A 25,969-nucleotide genomic window follows, 5' to 3' on the forward strand; every position below is an offset into this window, starting at 1 on the left:
CATCTAACTAAAGGGTCATTGTCCAATTTAAAGTCCTGTCATCTCAGTTGATATTGTCCTTGAGTAGGGCACTCAACATGGTACAACTACGACAAAATAATTGCCACTCAGTGAGGCTGGAGGCTTCTAGGCTCCTGGTGTTGTGTGGGCCCATCTGTAGAGTCTATTAAAGAACATTTTGACCCCCATTGTCAAGATATTGTGATATTGTTGTAATTGAAGCAACAGGTGATGCAGGACTCAGTGCAAAGAGAAGTTATACCACTTTGAAAGACCACTTAAAAAACGCAAGAGTCCCAACATTTGGTTTCCACAGTTGCTGCTTGGACCTCTAATTAGGACGAGATGATACCAACGCAAATCATGCGGGGGGACGTCTGTTAGCTATTGTATTGAAATGTTACGACGCTAATCCCTGCATACATAGAGATAATTATGTCGTTTTCCCCCGACTTACATCAAAAACGAAGTTTATTATTGACATGACGTTAAAAAAGCACCAAGATTTACAACAAATGGTTAATCAAAACAGCGCACCCCCACGACAATCCAAAATGGTATGGCTCAATCATTCAGGCTTCGCTGTGGTTGAAGAAGTTTCAACACGCAATGGAGAGGGAGAAACGGGAGTACTCCCCACTGCTGTCGTGCTTTTATTCGGGTAAAAAAAGAAACAAGTTTGTGAGATTTGAAAGAAGACCTGCAACTCAAGTCTGAACTACTTCGCCTCTTTTCATTTAATATGATGGTGAGTAACGTACTGCCTTGTAGCGAGCCTAAAGAGTAGCCGGAGTTAGTGATGCACTTGTTGCATTACGTTACCATCCCATCCAGTCACACAGTTTTCCCATGGGGAAATACTTAACATAACCGCGACTGGGAGTTAGAAATAACTTACTCAAAGTTTCTTTTGCTTTGTTTCTCTCACTCGCAAATACATGTAACTGAGTTTAATGCAGAAATTGACAGAAGTAGTTGTGACCAACTCGATACGTTACGTCTCGTCTAATGACGCTGAATTTACAACCGACCGCTTTAAAAGGTCGACATGAAACGGAACACAAGTTTGTGGAAAGCTGTAACCTCAATGCAGCTACATTATCTATCACAGGTTGTTATTTTTCCTTTGGCAGCGCAGTGCCAAGTTCTCGTAAAGTCTCTTTTCATTCTGTCTTTAAAAGAAATCATTGAACCTTGATTTTATGTGTGTGCGCCTATCACGGCTGTGAGTGAGTCAGCCCTGAGAAAAGTAGACTGCTCCCCCAGGACTGAAAAGATGGCTCACCCTATTGTTTTCAAGTGGGATGAGTGTAAATGGTATTCCCCTGTTTATTCAGAGCCCGCCCCCCCTTCTTTTCTTCTTTTTTTTTTAAAAATCTCATTCCTTCATGGTTTTAGCGGGCAGCGAGGATCTCTGGCACTTCAGAGAGGGGATGTTGTTTTTCCTAGAGCCAACAGTGTGCTGCTCTGTGGCAGGGATTATAACAGTCTTGGAGGGGAATTATGGCATACAGATGGCTGCTCTCATGTGATGCCAGGTTTCACCCTGGTCAGCAACAACAAGGGGGGTGTCTGTAGACGTCAGCCAGCACTGTTTGGGCTGATAGTAAACAGGTGGGATACAGTTCAGACTGGTGTGTTTATATCACCCACTGCACTCTGGATGAGGTTGGTCCTGTTTCACCTGCTGCACACCAGCTGCTTGCCTTTGATATGCTATATGCACTTTGTTAATACGACAGTCATTTGATGAGGTAGACTTGAGTTTTTGTTTGTTTCTGTCTTATTTTTTACATTTCAGTGTTGTGGTGCATTGAAAACACTTGTATTTGTTATTTTCCAGCTGAGCTGTTCAGGCATTTAGTTAATCTTGCACTTGAGTAAACATAAACAAGACAAAAGCCACAAATGAGAAAGAACCATGGGCAAAATTGAATTGCAAGTTTAGATGTACATAAAGAAACAAAAAAAAACCTCACAGGACTAAGACAAGCCAAACTTTTGTAAAAAGCATTTTTGGTTCATAGAAATCTGTTTCTATTTCTCAGTCTTATTCCCTATCTTACTTTTTCAAAAAAGAGAGATGGTGTTTTTTTTTAATTATCACATATTCTGTGGTTTTGAAAAAGATAAATAAAATATATCAGTTTGCTATGGTCTGTTATATAAATGCAGCAGTATTGCAATATGTCTGCACCATTGTTCACTCTTTGGTATTAGGCTAGCCGACTAGTAGTTGTAGTAGTAGCGAGTAGTAGTGGAGCCACAACTCTCATCATGGGCATACATTTTATTGACAAACTTTCCAAGTTTCAAGAAGTAGGTGTTTTTATTTTGCAATAATCACACAAAAATAAATTACTTTAGTGTGTTTTAGCTATATCCTCTGTGCCATTTGCTATAGTGTCTGGGTAAATGTCACAAACAAGTCAGTTGTTGGAGCTACAGGAATTTCAGGTTTTCTTTTTTTTTGTCTGCTTGCGCTTACACCTGGATGTGAGCTGTGTTTGAACATGTCCATAAATCATATTTGGTAAGGCCAATGCTTTGCCCTTTTAGTCAGTTGCCTCTCACAGTGTTTCATAGCTTGTGACGGGTTTTCGGTACATTTTTTTTCTTTTTCTTGTAGTTCATAATAGTGAGGTTATTTGCACCTGGTGCTTTTATGTTAACATCATTTCCAACATCTCCTCAAGAGTTCATAGACACAAATATGACACTAAAAAAACATGTCATTCTTTGTTTCCTGAATTAAAAGTTAAAGTCTGCTGTAGTTACATTTTTCTGGCCCCTGTATTGTTTTCTTCTTTTTTGTTAACAGTTTTTTGTCCAGAGCGGGATTGAGGGGATTTAGAGTCGGCGCGCAGCAGTAATTAACCTGATTAATTGATTCTGAGACGTTAATCAGATGAGCTTCGTACCAGTTAGGGCTTTGGGTCACCATAAGGGTTAAGTTTCAGGTGAGCCTTGCTCTCAAGTTATGGACATTTGTTATTGTATGTCAAGCAGAATCTGCAATAATCAAGTTCCTTTTATAATGTTGTGTTGCTGTAGATACTGTTGGAGCAGAAGAGATATTCACATGTATTATCTGATTGATTGTTTCCCCCAGTTAATGACTATTATTAGGATTACAGTTTGATAAGCTCATTTAATTTGCTCAACTATTCCCCTGTTTTTCATTTATACACTATAGTAGTATCTGCTAATGAGGGGTCCAGATGCTTTTTAAGATAGAATTATATGTTGGATGATAGTTGTGATGGTAAAATCTTCGATAATCCATATTGAATTAGTCTTGGTTGTGTGCTAATAGCAGACATCCATGTGCTCAAGTGGGACTATGGGATTGTTTATGCTGTGACTGACTGACAGTGTGCTAATACAAAATCAATACAGAGGGCTTCATGCTACACAGTGAACACTTTGAGAAGTTGTGATTTGTTGAATATTTCTTTGAATTTTAAGTGAGTCAGTCACATGAGTTGATGTTTTTAAATTCCAATCTGCTGTCTTCATCATCCCGTTGGAAATGATGTTGAATCATGTTTTTTAATTACTTTTCTTATCTCACTCTGATGTCATCTGTCTTTTTAGTTACAACATGGACAAGCTGCCGTGGAACAGATAAAAAGTGAAGGATAGAGAAATCAAGAGAAGACTGAAGCAGCTGAACAGAGAGAGGACTTATCGCAGACACACAGAAGACATCATGTCCACCTCGATAAAGCACGAGAGGACCATTTGTGTTCTCCTCCCCAACAAAGACCAGCTGGACATCACTGTCGGGGTGAGTGTTTACAAAGACTGTAGTTGTCATCTTGACTCTCACCTCGTGGTGTTACCAGATGCTTCAGAGTTGAGCTTATCAGTACAATGTTTGGACTGCACCACATAGTTTTTGAACATTGTGAATACATACTGAATACAGTCTTCTTTATCTTTGCACCTGCTCCAGCCAAAGTCCACGGGACAGGATGTTTTCACTCGAGTGACAGAGTTTTTGGGAATCAAAGAGCTGCACTTCTTTGGCCTCACAGTGGTGAAGGGTAAGTTCCCTCCTTGTTGACCCTTCAGCCTCTGAACCTGAGAGGACTGTGCTCACTAGAGCTTTCTGACAGTTTGAGTCAGAAAACTAAAAATTGTGATCGTACCACGTTTCAGCAATCAGTCAGATTGTAAACAAGAGCATCATGCTTGGATTATGACGGTGGTTCACAGCCGGGCTCTGCAGGGCCTCTTGTTTTGTGTCGCTTGTTTGTGAAATTGTGGAAAATGTTTTAGCCTAAAGGCTATTTCACTAAAAAAAACTTCATTTGCCCCTCCTAGTCTACATAATTGAATGGTGTAATCCACTTACTTTTTTTGTTTCATTGTACTCCTGATCTCTTTTCCCTGTACAAATACGTAGAAATGCCACGGTAATCTTGTGTGGCTCACCACCTAAACAAGCAGCCTTTTGTTTTTGTGGTGTTGGTTCAGCGATCACTTAGGCCTGGATTCCTGCAATATTAACTTCATTAAGCCTGGAATGCACCCTTGCATTCCTCCTCTTCACTGAGGGGCGGGATGGATTGATAATGGGAAGAAGAGGAGGGAGGGAGGGAAGGAAAAGAGATAGAGTGGGCTCGTCATGACACAGGCCGCCTTGCTCAACTCTTACTCAAAGGCCGTCGGTGAAGGATGTGAGGGTGAAGGAGGTGGAATGAGTCAAGAGTGGGACTGGGACGGAATGAAAGGGGAGATGGATGGTTAAAGGAACGAGTTGTGAAACGGCTCAGTGAACATGCACAAAGTTGAATTAAAAGAGATAAGGTGAATCAAATAGAAAAATGCCCATGTCATGACTCATGGGACCAGGCTGAGAGTGATACGACGTCCTCATTCTGAAAACAGGTTGCAAAAAACCCATTAGCTCCTGTGCTGAAATGTGTTTTTTTTTTTATTTTTTTTTTTATAAAGCATATATAGCATTTTTTTGTGTGGCTTTTTGCCTTTAATTGATAGAATAGTTGAGAGAGACAGGAAATGGGGAGGCAGAAAGAGGGGGAATTACATGCAGCAAAGGGCCACCAGATTCAGCATTCGAACCAGGGCCGTCTGCAGCGAGGACTGTAGCCTCTGCATATGGGTCGCCTGCTCCACCCACTGAGCTATACGGCACCCGGAAATACAATTTAATATAATTAATTTAATGATAAGAGCTGTGCTGGGTAGCATAAACATTAGCATTGTTGTCATTAGCTTCCTAGTAGCCTCGTTCACAAACGGCTTCCTTTTTTTTTCACCCTAATGAATCCCATTGTTGGGCAAATTTCACGCTTGGTTACATTAGTGTTTTGCTTGCTTGCTAACTGTCGGCTTGTTTCCTGATGGTTTTTTCTCTCCCTCTCCCAGACAATGAGCACATATTTTTAGATATGGAGGAGAAACTATCTAAGTACTTCCCTAAGGAATGGAAGCAAGAATCAGCAAAGGTAAGACAGCCTGAGGGGCACATTTTGATGAGAGGCACTCTGTTGTGACCCACTCTCCACACACACTGTTATGTGTGTGGGTTAATTGGGAGGCACAGTGCAGTGGCCTTCATGCCACAACTGTGTGTTTAGCATGACAAAAAGATGCTAACACAGACAGGCCTACTTTGACACATCTCTTTCCACACACAGGCTTTACAGAAGAGAGCTTTGCCTCTAGTGCTCTGTCTCAAAGTGCAGTACTACATAGAGAATGGGAGACTCCTTTGGTAGGTCCTTCTACATATGTTCTGTATGCATCTTTCTATACCTTCCTTTTTTTTATTGTTTTATGGAACATTTGTGTTTTTTTCCATCCAATCTTTGTCCTCCTTTCTGACAACTTGTTATCCCCCCTCACCTTCCTACTCTTGGTCTTTTTTTGTGTGTGTCACCAGTGAAAGAAAATCACGACATCTGTACTATTCTGACATGCGTGAGCGCGTGCTTCGCTCTGAATGTCGTCAGCAAGAGGAGGTGTACTTCCAGCTGGCAGGTTACGCCCTGCAGGCTGACCTCGGCGACCACCCGCCGCCCAGGGAGTGTACGGAGATCACCCCTTACTTTGAACCCAAGGATTACTTTCCCCCATGGGTAGGTGTCTACAATGCGGCAGAAGACTTTGAATCTAATCATGATGAGCTGTCTCATTTTAAAATGTAAATATATTTGTTTCCAGCAGATTTTAATGGACTGTGTTGATTTCTGCCATCCTCCTGTTGTAGATCATAGCTAAGCGTGGAGTGAACTACCTCCTCTGCCATGGGCCCAAAGTGCATCAGGAGCAGTGGGGCTTGTCCACCCGTGATGCCATCCTGCTCTTCATCAGGGAGGCGTGTCGACTGGAGGATGTACCTGTCATATTTTACAGACTACAAAAGGTCATGAGTCACTTTAGTATTTCAGTTGCGTCAAACACATAACTGATTTATATAATTAAAACAGGCAATGTAAGGCAAGGCAAATTTATTTGTGTAGCACGATTCATACACTAGGCAGTTCAAAGTGCTTTAAAGAGGCATAGCAATACATAAGAAATAAGACTGTAAAAGACAGTAATAGCAATAAGAATGATTAAAATCATTAAAATCAAAAACAGAAAAATACATTTTAAAGAAAAAGAAATAAAGACAATTATAGAAATTAGAAAGAAATAATGATTACTTGGGTGGGTTAGTGGGGTTTCAGGACATTTATTTCAGGTATATTTCTCCTTCTAACAGTAATGCTGTCTTCTGACACAAATACATTTACTTTGGCTTCATTTGAGCTGAGTTACGTAACGCTCCATCTATGCCAGTTTATTGTCCTCCCTATTTCAAACTCACTCATCTGCTGGATGATATTTTGAAGTTTTGCCCATCCATTGCGTAATGGGGTTATCGCTTTAAATTTGTTGTTAGCAGCAGTAGTGTGTTTCTCAGTATCTTATCTAAGCCACTCAGATGCCTCACTGACAGCTCATCATTCATTTTGTCCAGGACAAAAAAGAGGAGAGAGGAACGGCGTTGCTCGGGCTGACCCTGCGAGGAATGCAGGTTTATCAGGTGCGTGCATGTGTGAGTGTGTTATAATGTAGCCTATAGCAGGCACAAGAGCGAATCTGCGTTTGCTCAAAGATCCTGCCTTTGTATCTATAGTCTTATAAAACCTGGGAGTCGGCGTGTGAGGAATGTCTGGGATTGCCACCAGCAGCAGTTCATGAGGAGATAGCAGCCGTCTGCCATGCCCGTCAGTTGTTTGATCTGTCCATCAGGGGCCATCTGGGGGGGATTAGGGCTCCAGGCCTGGCTGATTAAAGAGCCAACAGACCGTGAGATACCTCGGAGTCCTTAGCCTCTTCGCCAAGACCAGATGGATCTAGTGAACAGAGACTGTTGATTATTGATTGGAAATTTTAAATTATACGTAGAAATCTGTTGTGCTTTCCCTAACACAAAAGCTCAGAAGCCTGTGAGCTATTTCTTTTAATCGTGTGTGTGTGTGTTGTATTCACAGGAGGTGAACAACATACGACAGATGCTCTACAACTTCCCCTGGTCAAACGTGGGACGTCTCACCTTCCTGGTATGCATACTGGTCATCACCAGTCTCTGTTAAGATTAGGCAGTCTTTGTAATTATTTAATGCACATTAGCTTTGTTCACTATGTATGACACGTTGTCCCATTCAGGGGAAGAAATTCGAGATCCAGCCAGATGGTTTGCCTTCAGCCAGGAAGCTGGTTTACTACACCGGGTCATCGTTCCGCTCTCGACACCTCCTGCTGCACCTGAGCAGCAGCCACCGCCTCTACCTCAGCCTCCAGCCTGCCCTCAAACACCTGCGCCAGCTGGAGGAGAGTGAAGGTAGGAGTGCATACAAAGATGATATTAGCATCAGTCAAGGTCAACCAACAGTAGCAACTGTGAAGTCAACAACTTGAAAATCCACTTTTTCCTGAATCAAAAGGGCAGTAATCACATTTGATAGCAGATGTTTAAAAATATAATATTATGTATTTCTGTTATATTTGGGGAAAATACACACTGATTTGTCCACTTTTTTCATTTGTTCAGAGAAAAAGCGTTACAGAGAGTCGTATATCAGTGATGACTTGGACTTGGACCCCCCAGGCAGCGAGAGCAGCCCTGGTCTGTCTCGACACTCAACCAGCAGCTCTGGAATTGAAGCTGATGCCCGCCAGCACAGCATCTCCACGGAGATGGCCTCAATGGACGAGGAAGGTCAGCGGCAAGGAGACAAGTGTTTCAGCTCAGCAGCCAGCCGTGGCAGCTCTGGGACCTCTGGGTTTGTCGCAGGCAGTATGGCTCGAATAGAAGATGAGGGCTGGCAAGGTGAGGGGATTGTTATTTTGAAATGTCTAAAGAGGAAGATTTATTCATTTCTCCTGATCAACACTTCATCATTGAATGAAATAGATGTCAAAACAGCTGTGTGCTGTCCTGGTTTGCTGATTTTGAACTGAGGTGTACTTAGTCGTAGTTCTCAAAGATAAATGATGATGATAGATATGTTAAGTATTAGCCTTCAATACAGTGTGTAAGTAATAACTGTGCATCTCTGGGACATAAGTCTGGGCTGTGCAGGTGTATTCAGCAGTAACATCTATTTGAAAAATCCCACTCTTTTTTCACACAGTACTTGAACATGCTGTTCAATGTCAACAATGCCATTATTCACATTGACATTTATCTTTAGATCTTAAGAAACATGTTGGAAGTACAAAGGATGTTCTTGTGGATGATCCTGACGAGATGTTCCAGTTGGCTGATCTTCTTGAAGGGGTGTCAGTGGATTGTACAGAGCTCTCCATAGACGCCCATCCATCAGGTACGAAACATCTGATTTAGAAATAGAAGATATTGTTGTGTCCGCACTATTTTATCTGTTCTCACCACAGTGGAGAAAAATGTTTTGCATTCTTAAATTGTTTGCTTGTTTTTACTAAAATTGACCTATTAAATCCTGTGGACTCTACAGAGACCAGCTCGTCTCCTCCAAACAGTGATGAGTATCTTGTGAATAAAGATCTTTTAAACCAGGTTTGTCATCTTCTTTCTCTTGCCTTCTTTTTCTTAACTTCCTTTGGATTACTCTGTATTTTTCTTACCTTTTATCCTTACCTGCTGTCTCTATTCAAGATGCTGAACTCGAGGGCTCATATGTGTGTGGATCGGCACAGCCACAGTCTAGATGATGTCCGTCTCTTCCCGGCTCCAGCGCCCCTTGGGAAGACGCTACCGCCTGATTCCTCCCACAGCTATACGTTTGGGCTCCCACATATCTCGACAAACCCAAAGACCCATGTTGATCACAGTTATTACCCCCTTTTGCATAGCCAAGCCAAACCCTCATTCTATGGCCGTCGGTCTACCAACAGCCTCTCCTTGGACATGTTAGATGATGAACATTTCCTGGAATTCATATTCTGAATGCATCAAGTGCTAATGTCCACAACCACACTCTTCTCCACTTCATTTATGGAGCAACTTTGCCCAAAGGTTGCCAACACAGGAATGTCTCTTTTGTATGTGGTGATGAAAATGAGGGACACGTGTGCTTCAAGTACTGGAGAGACATTACTAAAATAACAGGACCCTTCATTCCTCTTAGGAAAGCTGTGATTAGGTAACAGATCTAATTCAGCAAAATTTCAGTCTTAAACAGAGCATATTTATTAATGTTGTATATTGTGTATACACTACTTGCACTATTTTATTTGATTTCATTGTCTTTGAGTTCATTTCTAATTGATTTTTATTATACTTTGTGAAGCAGATGCTGTTAAAATCCTCTCTGAAAAGTTTGACTTGGTTATTGTTGAGGGCATAAAATTTGACAATAATGGACGTTTGAAATTTTAAGACAATGCAGTCGCGTGCTGTGTTGACATTCATAAAATGGGACTTACTTTCCGCATCACTAGCCTTTTTTCAATGTAAACACTTATGTTTCTGTTTTATCTCCAGAGGCCATGGTGCTAATGTTATGCTCTTTTTATTTTATTTTTAAAATCATATTTTATGATGTACTCTATTTTTGTATAGTATGCTCTGTCTTGCATTTCCTATCAGCCTGTTATGTCAACGAACAGCTGCCGATGTGGAAAATCGAACCTCTTTACAGTTGGTAATGCATTCATCCAAAGCCTCTCCGTTCTGTACTCTCCTCCTGCTTTTGTAATTACAACATAAAAGTATTATTTGTAAAGCACTATTTCTGTAACCGGTAAGTGTGTAATGAATCTGCAGTATTTTTGTATTATGTAACCCCTGAACAAAGAGCCTTTCTTTCTGTCAGTTTTTTTTCTCTGGCATTACTTTCACTGTTTTGTAAAAGATAATTAGTCTGCAAAAGAACTGATGTCTTTAGCCAATATGAGTCAGTGGAAAAGAATGTCAGTCCTTAAATACATGACAGTTTCACTCAATGCAAATGGTGTATAAATAACTCTGTAAAATCACAATGCTGAACAATTTATTTTCATCTAAAGTGCTGTTTTTTATCATAGTGGAAATAAATTCTTAATACCACGAAATAAGCCTAGCTGCTTGGTAATATTGTGTTTACTTTTGATACCCAAGCTGAGTTTAGTGTGATATGTATACCTCTCGCGAGAGTTTGAGATGACGTTTGCGGAAGTTTACATTCTGCCTGGTAAAAACGTGTCGCTCATGGCAGAAGCCGGGGCTGTGCGGTATTTCTCAGCTAACTTGTACCTAACCGTGTAAGACTCGTTTACAATGTATTCAGTTTTAATGAAGGCGGTGTTAACCAGCTCTCCGGACTTTGACGCTTTGTTTGAGTCCCTGTCCTGGCCGAGTGAGCCGTGTCCCGGGCCGGAGCAGGTAGAGGCGCTGACCGCTCTCATTGAAGGGCTCGCTCCGCTTTTAGCAGACGCGGACACGGCTACGTTTACAGCCGAGAAGAGGCGGCATATTCAAGAGAGGATTGAGTCTGTTATTTGGACGCAGTGTTTGCCTCTCTTCTCCAGAATAGCAACGGAAGCCGGCGACGACGTCCGGTGCAGGGAGACTACAGCCGCTGCTTGTCGGCTTGTGAGCGTCTGTGTCCCGCTGTGTGGTGGTGGTGATGAGGCTGTACCGGGGCGCCTGGCTCTGTCCATCCTGCCGTCGCTCCTCCAGCTGTCCGAGGCTGAGACGCCCGGTCCTGGACGCCTCAGCGTGGAGGTTGCAAGTGAGGTCATGGCTGCTCTCATACCTTCTCTATCAGCTGATGAGCAGCTCACACTCAGCATCCTGTCATCTGCACTGTCCTGCATAAAAACCCTCGCCGATGCACTGGTCTCCAAAATCACAGTCAGGATTATCTTGACCCTCTTAAACTGCTGCAGTGGTGCCAGGTTGGAAAGTCTCCTCAAGTTGGTCCTGGAGGACCTGTGCAGCTGGCACTGCTCTCAGCCTACACCTGTGGTCACAGAGCGGGTACTTCTGTGTTTGACTCCCATGTCAGATCACCTGCTGGACCCTGCTCACAGCCTCCCCCCCTTCTGTGACCCCCGGCTGTCCCTCCAGTTCTGGAGGATGGTTCAGGATGGACTGATACACAGAGACAGCGTGTCACGTAAGCGGGCACTATACCTGCTCAAAAGGTGTGTGGCCCTGTCAGAGGCGCAGCAGGTGGACTGTCCTCTCTCTCCATCAGGAGAAGGTAAAATCATCAGGCATTCATTCAGCTCATTTCATTGTCAACACTTCCTTCACTCACAGAGTTTAGGACCTTGATCTTGGATTGCTGTGTTTCTAATTGTAGTTGTTTTGTATGATTTTCTTCCTTGTCAAATGTATATATTGTCTTGTTTGTAATCATTGTCAATGTTTTTGATGTGCTTGTCAACTCGACAACATTGAAAATGAGGGTAACCTTAATGTCCTTTGAGAATAAATAAAGTTAATAATAATAATAATTGTATGGTTTCTTTCCTTTACTGTTCTTCAAATCCTCGCAGGTGAGACCCTGTTCAAATGGGCCCACAGCCAGAGGAAGGTGCTGAAGGAGTTCTGGGAGGATTATGCACTGGTGATGGAGACGCTGGAGGAAAACCAGGTAGAAGATGGGTGGGATCATCACAACTGACTCAACAGGGGGGGGCATCATGGAGCAGCTTTGTCATGTTGCCACTGTTTGCTTCTTCTGCAGGTTCACGTTGTCCGGCCTGTTCTTAACAGAATAGACACGCTGATCCAAACAACAGTGAATGACAGTCAAGGTAACGTTAATATTGGACAAAATAAGGAGATACTTTTTTTGTGTGTGTGAATTTTTTGGGATATTTTGTTTCATTTTTAATTTCAGTAATTTCTTGCTTTGTTTTTGTCTAGTTTTGGCTGTTGTGGTGTAGGATCTCGAGCTCTGATTGTTGTTCATAATTACTTTTCATGAGCTACTGTATTGACAGCTTTCATCAACACGCTTGTTTTTCTCCACGTGTAACACGAGCTGTCTATTAAATGAATAATGAGTTCACCAAAATAAGTAAATGGTAAAAAAAGAAGTACACACCTTAAATAATCCAGAGCTGTTCTCTTTTTTTTTTACTTTATTCTCTGTTGTCTGTGTTGTAGCTTCAGGCGAAGGCCTCCTCCATCCCTCCTGGCTGCTGTGTGTGTACCAGCGGATGTTCCACAGTGAGAATAAATCCTTAATGAGAGAGGGAGTGTGTCATCTGCTGGAGCTGCAGGTCCTCCAGCAGCCAGCTTTCGCCTTGGCCTTTTCTCAGGTACAGACACAGACAGGTTATCCAGTGGGATGTCATTCAAGGTTAACTTTGCACGGTAAAGTTTTCTCTCCTTTCACTTTGCTCCTCAGTTTATCGTCGGGCCTTTTATGGAAGTTCTGTCTGAAACATCACTCTTCTACAGGTGAAATCAGTACACTGAGGGAATAGATGAAATGCTACAGTGAGTAGGGGAGACAGGGATGGTTGTAACTCCCGCACACTTTCTTCTCACTTGAAACATTCATTAAGCCAACGTTGCAGGAGTTTCTCTATAAGTCTAACACCTAGGCCACTGAAATTCAAAGAAAACAAAAATGCAATTAAAAAATTGGGTTGTAGTAAGTTGTAACATTTTTCATTGTTGTTACAACTAACCCTGACCCCTGTAGCCATGAACTAGCTTACCTTACAGCTAACAACTGAAACAATAGTACCGACAACTTGCATGAAAGACATCTACATAGACACACAATAAACCTGATTTAAGTTGGATGAGTTTAAGTACAAAGCAGACAATGCTATCACAAAAATAAATTAGGTAAAAAAAAAACTTTCATGAAAAACTGTCTGTGTCTGCAACAGTGTGCTACTTCCTCACATAAGGAAATAGGACTGAACTGAGCATATCCAGAGTGAATCAGGTGATTCTTAACTTCCTGATTGGAGAAGTTGCATGTGTTACAACTGACCCATGTTACAACCATCCCCGGTCTCCCCTACTGTGTCGTGAAGTGTTTTGAGTGTATCCTCATTAATTCACCTTCTGTCCACATGTAGATCGGTTGGACAGAGTGTGGGGGACTGTCCTGAGCTGGGGGCTAAACTTCAAGTCTTCATGGCTGCCTTCTTCGGCAGCCTGCCGTCAGAGCACAGAGGTACAGGAGCACAGAGGCCACGGAGGATATGAGGTCACAAAGCTCTTGAGTCTGTCTGTCTGTCATTGACTGTTGTATTTGCTTTGCAGCGCGTGTGTTGCTGCAGCTGATTCAACAGCTGGGCTCTAGGCACTGGTGTGCAGTTCCCCTCCTCTTCCTGTCCCAGGCTCTGTCCAAACTCCCCCCTGCTCCTGTGCTGGGGACGGACGGGCTGGCCGCTCTGAGGTACCGCTTCATGTTTACAGTTAGACAGACAGCGTCAGTCAGGGGAGGTTGTGCTCCATATGGGAGCTCATTTTGTCTGTGGTGTGATTTTTTTTTTAGGGAGGTGCTGCGTTGCACCATGATCACACACCAAGTTTTGTTAAGAGGAGCTGCCCAGTGCTTCCTGCTCAACAGTGCCCTCCGTCTCACAGAAGTGGTAAGACACAAATAGTGAACTTGAAGCTAAAGCACATCACAATAACATCACAAAAACATTTTAATTGAATTTAGAAAAAATGGTCAGATTACACAATTGTAGTGAGTTTATTGGTTTTGTCAGTGACGCGTTAAATTACCTATGTAAACCGATTTTCAATACATGTCCATATTATATTATATGACATATTATTCCCATTGAGTTCTACAGGGGGGTGCTGGAAGATGAGATTTGTATTTAAAAATCAAAGAGAGAAGAGAAAGATAAGTAACAAAACAGAGCTGGAGAAATAGGTAAACATCTACAGACTTAACATGAAGAAATTAAAACAGGAAATAAATATTTCAGACAAGACATAATGTCCTCCAGCCACTGAGTGTGTGTGGGTGGAGCAGCATCCCATTCCCTACATCTTAGTAATAATTCACAGCTGGCCTAGAAAGAGGCAAAGCGTAACATAAAATTATTAGTTTTGAGTCGGTCGTGTATCACTCTCACCATAATGTAAAAAAGGACGACCACAGGGCTGCGCTCCAAGTCAAAATTTAGAATTAGGTCAAAAGTCCAGATAGCATTGCATTTTCCAAGGCTACAGGCTTTGAGCTGTCCACAACATGTGGCTGAAGGAGGCTTCACCTGTTTTACATTTGTTGCATCAGAGATTCACATCTGGATAAATATTAGATAGTTCTGGCTTTGGGTGTGTAGCGCTGGCCTTGTGCCCAACATTAAACTGTAACAGGCACAGAGAGATGATGAATTACCAAGCTTGAAAATCGAATCTCATACATCATCTGACAGTAAAAGGTTTACATCTCGTTTTGATTTTGTGTCACACATCAGCATTTTATTCAATTACTCAAGTACACCACAAACGTCTGCATAAATACAGAGATGAAGAGTGAAATTCATTCTTCTGAATGTCTCAACAACAAAAGAAACCCAAATACTTTTGCAGAACTGTTGTACTGCATTAAGTGTTTATTATTTTGTCCACTCTCTGTACTTTACTTTAAAGATTGAGTTGTTGTTGTTTTTTCCAGAGTGCAGTGACCTTAGATGACCTCTTCAGTTTCCTGATGCATTTCCGTGCAGATGAGTCACTGTGTAGAGGGACACAGATCTGGGATCAGGTAAGTGCAACAGACACATATGAGGAAACACACAACACCAGTGAAGCCTTACGGTTGACTCATTGCCACCCTAAATGTCTGTTACCCCACTGCAGCTGTGTACCTGGTTATCAGACAATGAACGCAGGTTCAAGCCCAGGATTAGAGGTGATGATTCTACCGGTGCTGCCACAAAGAAAGAAACTATAAGAGACTATGTTCAAGCTGAGATACACGACTTTCTCAGAGTTCCCGCAAGCACAGGTAGGTCTGAAGTGAGGCCGTCACAGATAAAGTGAATAATTCGATCCACCGCCATGGTTATTTTTGGATTTTTAGAGTCAATTCAAGTCAGTTTTTCTCGCTCCGCAGGTCAGACCGAGAGGTTACCGGACTGTAAAGAGGCCGATAAGTTGGCCAGAGCTATTCTGCTTTGTGTGGACATGGAGAAGAATCAACCTGGCACAGAGATCAGTGTAGCTCTGGAGTCATTACTGGCTCCTCTGCTGGACACCCTGAGCAGAGTCAGCACCAATATTTACCTGCCAGTGCGTAAGAGCGACAAGAGCCTGCAGCTGATGCTCCGACTGTTCCAGCTCGGAGGAACACCGAGTGCTCCGTGTGACGGAGAGGAGAAAGGTTTGTAATGATAACATTGATTCATTGTCACAGCTGTCAACTCCACCCTCAAAATATGCACTGGGTTAATTGGTTAATTGGTTGGATGGGTGCACTCATGCATTGAACAAATCCATATTCTGCTCCTCCAAACTAATTTAGCTAGATGCACAATTGATAAAAATATCAGAAAAAATCATCCTCATCATTCATTTAGTGGTTAAGCTTTCCTGCAGGGTGCTAAATGACCTTTTCTCTCACTGTCTAATCCTTTCAGTGGAGTTCCTGGAGTTGCGACTTCGACCGTTGTTAAAGCTGCTGTGGTTTATATTGTGCACAACATTTTCTCTTTTACTCAGGCCTGGATTGAAAGTCATCTCCATTTTTAGTGATTCTCATAAAACCAACAGAATGATTTCTGGGTGGGGGCTTCATGATTTTCACACCAGCGTTTCGACTTTCCTAGGTGTCTTAAGGTTAAACAGACTAAAATAGACCAGGTTTGCACATAAGATGACATTTTCTCACCTTCCTGTCCAGCACCTTGTCACCCTCTCTGTGAAAAACACAGTCAGGGGTTTGAAACCTCAGATGACCCAACGTTAGCACAAATTCAATAACAATTCCTGCGTATGGCATCAAAAATACTCTTGAGCTTCGTGGACCTCGATAATTGAAAACTGGCTGTAGAATGGTATTGCAGTTATCAACACTGTTCACACACGTCAGACCCACCAAGGAGAGTTTGACATTCAGTCTCTCTTTTCACAGGCGGCAGAGTGATGGTTGCCATGGAGAAACTCATTTTTAAAGTCATAGATCCAGTCCAGGAGTTTATCTTGAGGCGGCTCTGTGGGGAGCTGCAGGAGGTAGAGTCGAGCAAATCACCATCACTCCAATTAGCATAGAGGCCCTTTGTGGCTCGCTGTGATTTAAAAAAAAATTGTATTTTCTTTTTTCACCAGCTTTTTGACGTGGAGCGAGCTGAGCTGTATCTGGCCGTTCTGAGGCAGATCGTGGTCATGCACGGCTCCACACCACAGCGCCTCTGTCAGATTCAACAGAACGGTTTCCTCAAGCTCATCAAGCACAGCGTCAAGGTCCTGCAAGAACCGAGCCAGCAGGTAGAAAGCTGAAATAGTGATCCCCCCACCTGTCATGCAGAAATTTCACACATCAGTTTGGTTTGGTTTGCTTGATTGGTTTTCCATTTCCAGGCCCCCTCTGTGGCAGACCAGGTGACTAGAGCGGTCGCCATGGCATCCCTCGCAACGGTTTGCAGCCTCCTCGAGCAGGAAGGGGTTGACACGCGATCAGAGAGCCTTCCCGCTCTGAAAGAACTGAATGACTACTTCTACACTTCACTGTCATCTTCCTCACAAAGTCAAATACCTCTGGGCAATTTCAATAAGCGTCTTCTGAAACCACAGACAGACTGTACAAGGTTCGTGGACACTTTTATTTCTGTTACTGATATGTCCATTTAGGACCTTTGGCTCAGAATAAAGATATCCTGTCCCTCTGGAGGATTAAGCGATAAGTATTTTTCTTCTTTTGGCAGTGATCTAGCAGTGCAGGGTCCTCTGCTGCAGGACTGGGGACGCATCGCTGCCAGCTTCATGCGGGACCAATGGATTTGCCTGAGTTTCCTAATTAAGGCTGTTGGGATTCCCGAGAGCTGCTGTGCACCAGACGCTCTGAAGGCTGCGCTGAGCTGCAGTGTAGAGGCCCTGTCCCTGCTGCCCAGTGACCTGGTGCTGCCCGTGCTCACCTTTATGGAGACTGTGCTGCCCCAAGTGAGTCTGGGTAAAATAACTCTAAAGGGATAGTTAAACATTTTGACAAATTTCCCTATCACCATGATCCCTTTAGTCATAGGAGTAGATTAATTACCTTTAATTATCGGTGCATGTTGTTTTGAGATTCATGGAGCAGCGACGCGAGCTGCTCAGCAAACACAATGGAGGTGAACGGTACAGGTCCCTCATCAAACTCATCAAATACACAATCCAACAACTCCAGACGCTCGCGGGGACAAGTTGAGACCTGCACATTCACCACGCTGTGAGATAATCATGTAACATTATGTGACATTACGACACACGAAGCAAATAATCGGAACTACTTGCACTTTTGAAATCACTCCGCCTACCATCCATGTCTGGAATGTAGTTCCAGCTACGCATTTGCCTCGAAAACCACTCTGTCTCGTAATGTTGCATGATTATTTCATAGCGTGGTGAATGTGCAGGTCACAACTTGTGCACAGGAGTGTTTTTGGAGTTGTCAGATTGTATATTTGATGAGTTTTGAGGGACAGGGGACCTTGTACCGTTCACCTCCATTGTTTTCACTGAGCAGCTCGCGAATCTCAAAACAACATGCACCGATAATTAAAAGTAATGAACCAACCCCGCTATAACTATAGAGATTATGGCAATAGGCAAATTTGCCAAAATGTTGAACTATCCCTTTAAGCAAACTAAATTAATATCTGAAATCTGGAAAACTGTGAGGTCACGATTGGTTTGGTGATGTTTTTTAGTTACTGCTCGATGAGGAGGAGCTCTGTGTGGAGGCCGTGACCCTCAGCTGGGAGCTGGTTCAGGGACTGAGCACTAATGCACATGACTTCTGGCCGGCCCTGAGAGGCTTCATCTCCGTGGCCTTCCACCACAGACTGCTGGAGCTGACACACACTCGGGCTCTGACGCTCATGGCCACCTTGAAGCAGGTAATTGAAATCAGGCAGGTTGAGCGAGACCTGGAAAGGAATGAGCGTGGTGATTACAACATATGTTTTCTATATTATATAGTATATAAACCTGATGTGATGTTGTGTGGTTGATTTAGACCGCCACCGAGCTGATTGAGCTGTCTCAGTCGAAAAGCGGAGTATTCGGAGTCCTGCTCCAGCACTGCTGTCAGACATGGCTGCCCTCGGGCCGAGGCTGCGGCGGCGACCAGGCCGACATGGTGTTCATTAGTGTTTTCAGCTACATCAACATAATCACTGAGGCCTGTGTCTATGGACCAGTGTTCAGAAGAGACCAACGGTAACTCTACACCAGCATCTTCATGATTTGTCGTTTCTCGGGGTAGTGTCATCATTCTTATCTTCCCCTTTCAAAGGCTCACGCAGGATGTTCAGACGTACCTGGAGCAGCTCAGTGATGATTCTACTAGCAGTGTCATTGTCACATGGTGAGCTACAGTACAGTCCTCCTTGTAATTATGAGAGCTCTTATGTTCAGCTGTGATATAAAAGACGGCCACTAGAGGTCTCTCCTGCTGTGCAGATGTTTTCACAATTGAACAACTGCTTTTATTTTCCAGTGATAACAGAGATGAGCAGTTGCCCCGCGCATGTGTCCTGGGTTTCCTCAGTCGCCTGGATCCCTCCAATCCACAGCATGAAAGACTGATAGAAGAACTTGTCATGGCTTTGTTGAAAACAGTAAGCTATATATGAGTCGGGGCTGGTTTAGTCAGCAGAAATAAGTGTCATGATCTTAATAACAATATTTTTCCAATGTTCAAATACAGAATTAATTTGGAAAATGTATAGAAAATCACATATAATGTCATTTGTGTTCAAACAAAAATTGAATAATCAGATCAGATATCCCAATATGATCATATTATAATGACACAGTTTAACAGAAACTCAACTGTGTCCCATGTATCTTCTGTATTGTTGTTTTTAGTGGAGAGAAACTTTGGTGATGACCTTTCAAATAATATGTAGTTTTTAGGGCTGTCAGAGTTAACGCGTTAATCGCGATGAGATTAATTAAAAAAATTAACGCGATTAAATTTTTTAATCGCGGTTAATCGCGGCCCATTTTGTCCTCTGTCTGCTGGACTGGAGGACTGGAGTGTGGGACCTCCAGTCCAGTAGGTGGCGGTAAGCCACCTTCAAGTTGGTTGCTACACAAATATACACAGTCTAACATATATCCACAGCTCCATCCATTGATTTTTTGACGGCTTTGTTGTCAACAAATGCACATGGCCAGGCAGAGGTGTAGCAAAGTAAAGGGCAATTTCCACTGGATGCAATTCGTTTCAATTCTGTGTGAGTTTCATGCATCATGTGTTATGATTAGGTAGGCCTACTAGGTCTGGTCTAAAAGTTGTTTGTCTAGAGATTATAACACTTTGGAGTGTTGAAAGTCCAAAGCGCCATATATAATATTTTTAATAGAGATTAATCGCGAGTTAACTATGGAAAAAATGCGATTAATCGCGATTAGAAAAATTAATCGTTTGACAGCCCTAGTAGTTTTACATTTCTGGTGTGTTTTTTCATTTAGATGAGTTTAGCATCTGTTGCAGCTAATTGAACAACATTTAAAACAATTTTCCTTCTCCCACTCCATCCCCTCAGGATAATGAAATATCAAAGTCAAAAGTGCGTTACTATAGCAACTCCCTGCAACATCGTGTCAAAAACAGAGTATGGCAGACGCTGCTGCTGTTGCTGCCCAAACTCAGAGAGGTAAGACAGTTACACTCACACAGGGAGTCACACAGGAAACAACCATTCAGAAAAGTAACTGTGTGTGTCTGTGTGTGTAGGAGTTTGTTGCCACTTTAGTGACTCGGGTGTTTGAAGCTGGATTCTGCAGTAACCAGGCCTCGGTCAAGTACCTGATCGAATGGACGATGATTCTGATCCTCATTCACCATCCACAACACATGGACAGCTTTTGGAGCTGCTTCAGTATGGTGTGTTACCAGACTCAGAAAAAACACTGTACAATGAGCAAAGGAGTTAAATTACTGACCAGTATCTGTGTCTTATGTACAGGATCACGAAAAGACCAAGACAAGTGTCTGCACCTTCCTGTCAGTCCTAGTGCATTTAAACATCATCATGCCTAATCTTAAGGACAAGGTAAGCTCCAGCTAAAAGCACCATTATTCTCACATCACCCCCTTTCAATATAAACAAGCTCACTCACCTTGTGTGTTTCAGGCAGCACAGTTGCGTAAAGCGTTGGACGTCATCCTGCAGTGGTGTTTCAACCATAACTTCAGCGTGCGCCTCTACGCCTTACTGGCTTTGAAACGGGTGTGGAGCTTGGCAGAAATCCAGGCGGCGGAGGGGGCTGATGGTTTTGGAGGGCTCTCCACTGTGATCCAGGCCTGTTTGAATCAGGCCGAGGCCATGCAGAGCACCGGGTGAGCACATGACACATCCGATCGTTTAATTGAAATGGTTATTTTAGTATGCTAATGTATTTATTTCTGTCTCGACCTCTAGAAATGCCAACAAAAACTGGATAAGGATTCAGGAGCACTTTTTCTTCGGTGCCTTTCATCCTGTCAGAGATTACAGTGTTGAGGTGTGCTGGTATATTTTTAGTAGATTTTAGGATTTCTAAGATCAAACAATGTACTGTAACAATTTTTGTTTTCTTTTTTGCTCTCCTAGACCATCTTCTATACCTTTCCCAGTCTGTCAGAGTTGGCGGACGATGAGTGGCTGCCACCATGGAAGTTTGAGAAACTGTCGAGCTTCTCCGACAGTCCGTCAGTTCCTTTGAAAAATCCGTCTCCTGACCTGAGACAGCTGCAGCCCGGAGACTGGATCCAGCAAGACAAAGGTACGGTAGCACCGATCACAAGCAGAAGAAGCACTTGATACGGTGTTAGTGAGAGATCATGGCGTTGTGTCACCCAGGTGAGCAGGATAAGGAGGAGCGCTGGGCCGAGGTGCAGAAGAAGATCACTCCCTGGAAGCTGGGGATCCAGGAGCAGGAGCCCGAACTTCAGCTGGTTCCAGCACAAAGAGCCGCTCGGGTGGGGAAACTGCACGGCGCCTTGGTGGTGGTGGCATCGCTCATAGACAAACCCACCAACTTAGGAGGTGAGGAGCAGCACAACAAATGACCTACCTACACATTTCTGTCACATGTTTTGAAATAGCCCTGAAAATGTTGGTCAGTTTCTCCGTCACTTGTTTATTGTTGTGAAGACCTAACATCGCAGGTTTACGTTTGATTTCTTTATTTTCTTTATTTATTTATTCCTTTTACAGAGCATTTTATAAAATAACACATGAACATGGGGTGTTTTCTGTTTTATAATAAGACAATAAAATAAATAATTGATCAAGTACATCATGTAAACAAAAGAAGGGCGTTTCAGGGAAATCTACCTTTTCCATTGCTTCCAGGTGTCTTCAAACTTAGATTGCTGAAACCTCATTGAAAAAGTGATTCTTTCCATTACAAATACATCGTAAATGATATCATACCATTCTTCAACAGATGAGATGTCTGGCTTAATCAATTTCTTTGTAATTGCTTTTCTAGCAGTTGAACTCAGTATTCCAAATAAATATTTATTTGTCACACTTGTAGTAGCTGAGCGTACAAGCTCAAAAAGAAGTTTCAAAATATAGTCACTAGTTCTGAATAAACCTTGCACAGGCCCAAACCAGTTTTACGTTTGATTTCATAATGCTGGTCTGGGCAAAAAGGGCCTAATGCTGCCATTAAAACCAGTGACTTGAGCTCTGTTATCAGAGTTTAGACAGAGAATGTCCAGCTTTCATCACAGACACTATTTTATGTTCCCTACGAGCGTCCTCCAGCACTGTCGTATGGGATGATAAGGAGCTGAATCGATAAGAATTTGTTTAGAGAGGAAAAGACCCATTTTCAAAACCAATATTGATACTGGATGAGATAAGCAGGAACATTACCTAGGTCGCTCTGTCAATGTTTTACTTCCCCCCTCAACGATCATTAATGGTGTAGCTTTTTATATCTGTCTGTGCCCATGAGGTCAGACCGGTTGCCATTTTATGCCAAGTCATCTTTGCCACAGAAACGGTCCTCTTAAACCCGCTGTACATCACATTTTTAATAGATGGCACTTCCAGGCTTGCTCCCCATTTGTTTATTGTTGCTGTTGTTTTTGTTCTAGGTCTGTGCAGGACTTGTGAGATATTCGGTGCCAGCGCTCTGGTCCTGGACAGCCTCCGCCACATCAACGACAAACACTTCCAGTCCCTGAGCGTCTCATCTGAGCTGTGGCTCCCTCTGTTAGAGGTAAATCACATTATACCATGTCACACTTCACCCCCTCCAGGTGATCATGATGTCTCCATAACTGTCCTTATAGCAGCTTTCCCCAGTGAGCTACTGACCTCGGAAATGTGTGATCTGACCCTGGTTAAAATGAGCTCAGTCAGGAGCGACACGAGGAGCAGCAGTAGGAACAGGCAGCAGTACACAGCAGTTTTCCTAATGGGTTTTTTTTTGTTCAGCTGTGACCAAAAACAGCCACTAGAGAACTGTCAACATCTTCATGCAATTACAAGAAAATTAATTCTCTACATGTGATGGTTTCAATACCTAAACACACATAACTCTCTGGTGAGGCTTAGTGGCAATTGAGACAGTTTCCAGTTCATTTTAAACCTAATTAGACTTAAAGAGGTTCATGTTTGAGAGAAGCCTCCTCAGTCTTCAGTCTCATTTAGTAGATGAGTTTGCAAAATACTCGTTGCACTTGAGCTCCTTTTGTTTTTTTTCCCCTCTCAGTTGTGAAATTTCTTGTCCCAGTGCAGTAACTGCTGTGGCTTGAAACCAAAACCTAATTTTCAAAAAATGAATCGAAACCTTCAATTTAAACTCTGGGGAAACAATAAAAGGTCTGTCTAACCTTATTATGTAGTATCATAGCCTAGTGATTACTGATTACTGTTTAAAATGGCAAGTTTGTTTACATAATCATCTCTGAAATCACAACCCGTATGTGTTTCCATCATCAGGTGAAGCCGGCGGAGCTCGCCGACTTCCTGCAGGTGAAGAAGAGTGAAGGCTACTGTATTGTTGGGGTGGAGCAGACGGCCAACAGTCAGAGCCTCCAGGAGTATCAGTTCCCTGAGAAGACCCTGTTACTTCTGGGGTATGGCGGCACTAAAACATTACCTTGCAAAAAAAAGGCTGCAAGTCCTCTTTGTCCACCAATACAGTCACCTACACACAACCTGTACCTGCATCATGCAGACAAGCCTGCGTTTTTTCCCATGCCCTTGTGACTCTCTCGTAGATAAAGGCGTGAGCTGACGCGGCCATTTAATGTTATCTCACCGGTTTTACTGTGTTTCCCCCTGAGGGAGCCGCGCCTCTCATCTCCGTTGTGTACCTGTCGGGGCACGCTCGGCTGTAATTGGCTCTCCCCCGAGGACAAGAGCACGGGAAATAAATTACACAAACCAATACAAGCAGTGTGATGACAGCAGCAGAAAACCTCCTCACCTTCATCTCGCTGCCCCGTGGACACACACACACACACCAAAAAAAAAAACAATTTCTAGCTCCTCACAACTGCAGCTCCAAGTTTGTGCAATTTCCAACAATGCCATTTTCTAAATGCACGCTGTACCGGTGCCGCCGGCCCGGCACAGAGGCAGTGTAATATTCATCACTGTCTGTGTAGGTGTCCTGTTTTGTTTCACCCTGCTCGGCTGCAAAGGTGTGAGCAGTGCTGTCGCCTCAAACGGCCTCATGTGTGAGCTGAATGTTGCGGCCGTCCACAGCTGTGCTCACGCAGCATGGCCCGGCTCTAATCTCTCATCAGGTGGCTATTATCTCACCCAGTTGCACTCGAGATAAATGTAGCTCATCAAATCAGGCTTTCTTACTGTGTGCCACCCTCTGTGGACTCGCTGAATGCCAAACTCATTACCGCTTTATGTTTGCTTTGCATGGCCCATATTGCTGCAGCCCAGTATACGCTCAGCTGATTACAGTTTGAATTGCTCTGGGACGTGAGATCATGAAATCATATACAGTATATACATATAAAATGAAAATAAAAAAGCTCATTCCTCATAATTGACTTGAGAAAATAAAGGACTAATGTGGATGCTCATGGTAAGGGCGCTTGAATTAAATCAACAGTATGGCATCATTAGGCCAAATGAAAACTGAAATATAAAATGTGTTGTGCTGTATCATGCACATCCGAGACAGTCTGCAGTCTGCTCATGGTTCAATGTCATACGCTGTGTGACACATTGAACAGGATACACTGTAAATCCTCCAAAATTGTTCTTTTTCAATGGCCTTTTCCTCCTGATGCCAAAGGATAAACACTAAATCCTCTCTAGAGAGGCCGTTCTGGTTGAATTTAAAGTGATGATTTTCTATAATAAGATGAAAAGGTCGGTACTTCTCTCATGTCTGCTCCAGTTTTGTACTACTGGTGTATTTTCAAAAGAAAAAGTCAAACTGTTGATTAAAGATGTTAAATATCAGCACTAAATAACTCCATTAAATGTTAGAAAACCAATCTAAACAGTAACGCATACTTGACATCAGATTTCCCTTCTCTTCCTCTTCCAGAAATGAACGAGAGGGCATTCCTGCCAACTTGCTCCAAATGTTGGACGTCTGTGTGGAGATTCCTCAGCAGGGGGTCATCCGCTCCCTCAACGTTCATGTGAGCGCTGCCCTGCTGATCTGGGAGTACACGCGGCAACATCTCAGCCCAGATTCAGCCCAAGTCAACTCAAAACATAGCTGAAGAAGAAAACCAACCGTCTGTCCTCCAGATATTGACCACGTTTGATTGTGCCCAGTGTCTTCAGGGGAGCATTTTCAATGAAAATGCCAACTTCAGCTTCTGGACATGAAAAAGCTGCAGTTAGAGTGAGGACCTAAAGGATTTTCATGGTCTCTCTGGAAGCAGATCTGTCCTTTGAGGTTTAATCGCAGTCAGCAGTTCATCAGTTCTGTTCTTGTGCCTTAATGAGAGTCATGAATAGAGATCAGATCTGGCCATTACAGCTAAATACTCCACTGGGCATGCTGTTACATTGATGTAGGGAGTCTCTATGCCTCTGTAGCAGTTACATAAATGGAAATGTTCTTCCTGTAGATGTGAGCGGGCTTCAGGGCTGATCCATAATATCCACACTCAGCAAACAAACAGGTTTACATAAGATTTTAATGCTGCTCTTGTTAAGAGGCACAAGCTTTTTGTGTTCTCAGTTTTTATGACAGGTGGTGATTTTAATTTGTGACACAGTTGAATAAATAAAACGTTTTATTATTATTATCTGTGATGTTTTTATTCATTATGCTTAGAGATTGCATCAACACGGGGGCAATGAAAGGGTTAAACCAAGGTACTGCAGGTGCTCGTGCGTCCTCTCTCCT

The 25,969-nt window shown here is 43.0% G+C and overlaps 2 protein-coding genes across 4 annotated transcripts; both read left to right on the top strand.

The window, feature by feature from the left end:
* Positions 1–590: 590 nt before the first annotated feature.
* On the top strand, positions 591–10,292 carry LOC146973612 (FERM domain-containing protein 6). 3 transcript variants are annotated; one of them, XM_085800315.1, is made up of 14 exons: positions 591–748; positions 3,598–3,790; positions 3,959–4,049; positions 5,398–5,477; positions 5,670–5,746; positions 5,915–6,110; positions 6,242–6,397; positions 6,998–7,063; positions 7,515–7,583; positions 7,690–7,864; positions 8,075–8,353; positions 8,718–8,849; positions 9,000–9,061; positions 9,161–10,292. In XM_085800315.1, exons 2-14 carry the CDS (start codon positions 3,713–3,715, stop codon positions 9,449–9,451), a joined length of 1,752 nt encoding a protein of 583 aa, XP_085656441.1. In that variant the 5' UTR covers positions 591–748; positions 3,598–3,712; the 3' UTR covers positions 9,452–10,292. The 3 variants fall into 3 exon arrangements, with proteins under 3 accessions (XP_085656441.1, XP_085656443.1, XP_085656442.1); XM_085800316.1 differs by lacking the exon at positions 591–748 and adding an exon at positions 1,496–1,614; XM_085800317.1 differs by lacking the exon at positions 9,000–9,061.
* A 367-nt stretch (positions 10,293–10,659) lies between these two features.
* Positions 10,660–25,865, top strand: tarbp1 (TAR (HIV-1) RNA binding protein 1). The gene is made up of 29 exons (XM_085800319.1): positions 10,660–11,690; positions 11,989–12,086; positions 12,180–12,249; positions 12,605–12,759; positions 12,849–12,901; positions 13,537–13,634; positions 13,724–13,859; positions 13,959–14,055; positions 15,099–15,188; positions 15,284–15,431; positions 15,540–15,806; positions 16,557–16,654; positions 16,751–16,909; positions 17,003–17,229; positions 17,347–17,581; positions 18,331–18,519; positions 18,639–18,841; positions 18,918–18,989; positions 19,122–19,242; positions 20,176–20,286; positions 20,367–20,516; positions 20,599–20,685; positions 20,767–20,972; positions 21,055–21,136; positions 21,226–21,397; positions 21,475–21,660; positions 22,725–22,849; positions 23,575–23,711; positions 25,154–25,865. The coding sequence occupies exons 1-29, from the start codon at positions 10,763–10,765 to the stop codon at positions 25,332–25,334; spliced, it is 4,881 nt and encodes a 1,626-aa protein (XP_085656445.1). The 5' UTR covers positions 10,660–10,762; the 3' UTR covers positions 25,335–25,865.
* Positions 25,866–25,969: the final 104 nt, after the last annotated feature.

This window comes from Trachurus japonicus, chromosome 15 (assembly GCF_045865225.1).
Source record: "Trachurus japonicus isolate A0001 chromosome 15, Traja_1.0".
NCBI lineage: Eukaryota > Metazoa > Chordata > Actinopteri > Carangiformes > Carangidae > Trachurus > Trachurus japonicus.

Coding starts and splice junctions, on each gene's coding strand:
- LOC146973612 (XM_085800315.1), top strand. CDS start 3,713: ATGTCCACCTCGATAAAGCACGAGAGGACCATTTGTGTTCTCCTCCCC. Junction 5,747..5,914: donor GAGAATGGGAGACTCCTTTG/GTAGGTCCTTCT, acceptor GTGTGTCACCAG/TGAAAGAAAATCACGACATC. Junction 6,111..6,241: donor AGGATTACTTTCCCCCATGG/GTAGGTGTCTAC, acceptor CTCCTGTTGTAG/ATCATAGCTAAGCGTGGAGT.
- tarbp1 (XM_085800319.1), top strand. CDS start 10,763: ATGTATTCAGTTTTAATGAAGGCGGTGTTAACCAGCTCTCCGGACTTT. Junction 13,860..13,958: donor GACGGGCTGGCCGCTCTGAG/GTACCGCTTCAT, acceptor TTTTTTTTTTAG/GGAGGTGCTGCGTTGCACCA. Junction 18,520..18,638: donor TCATGGCCACCTTGAAGCAG/GTAATTGAAATC, acceptor TGGTTGATTTAG/ACCGCCACCGAGCTGATTGA.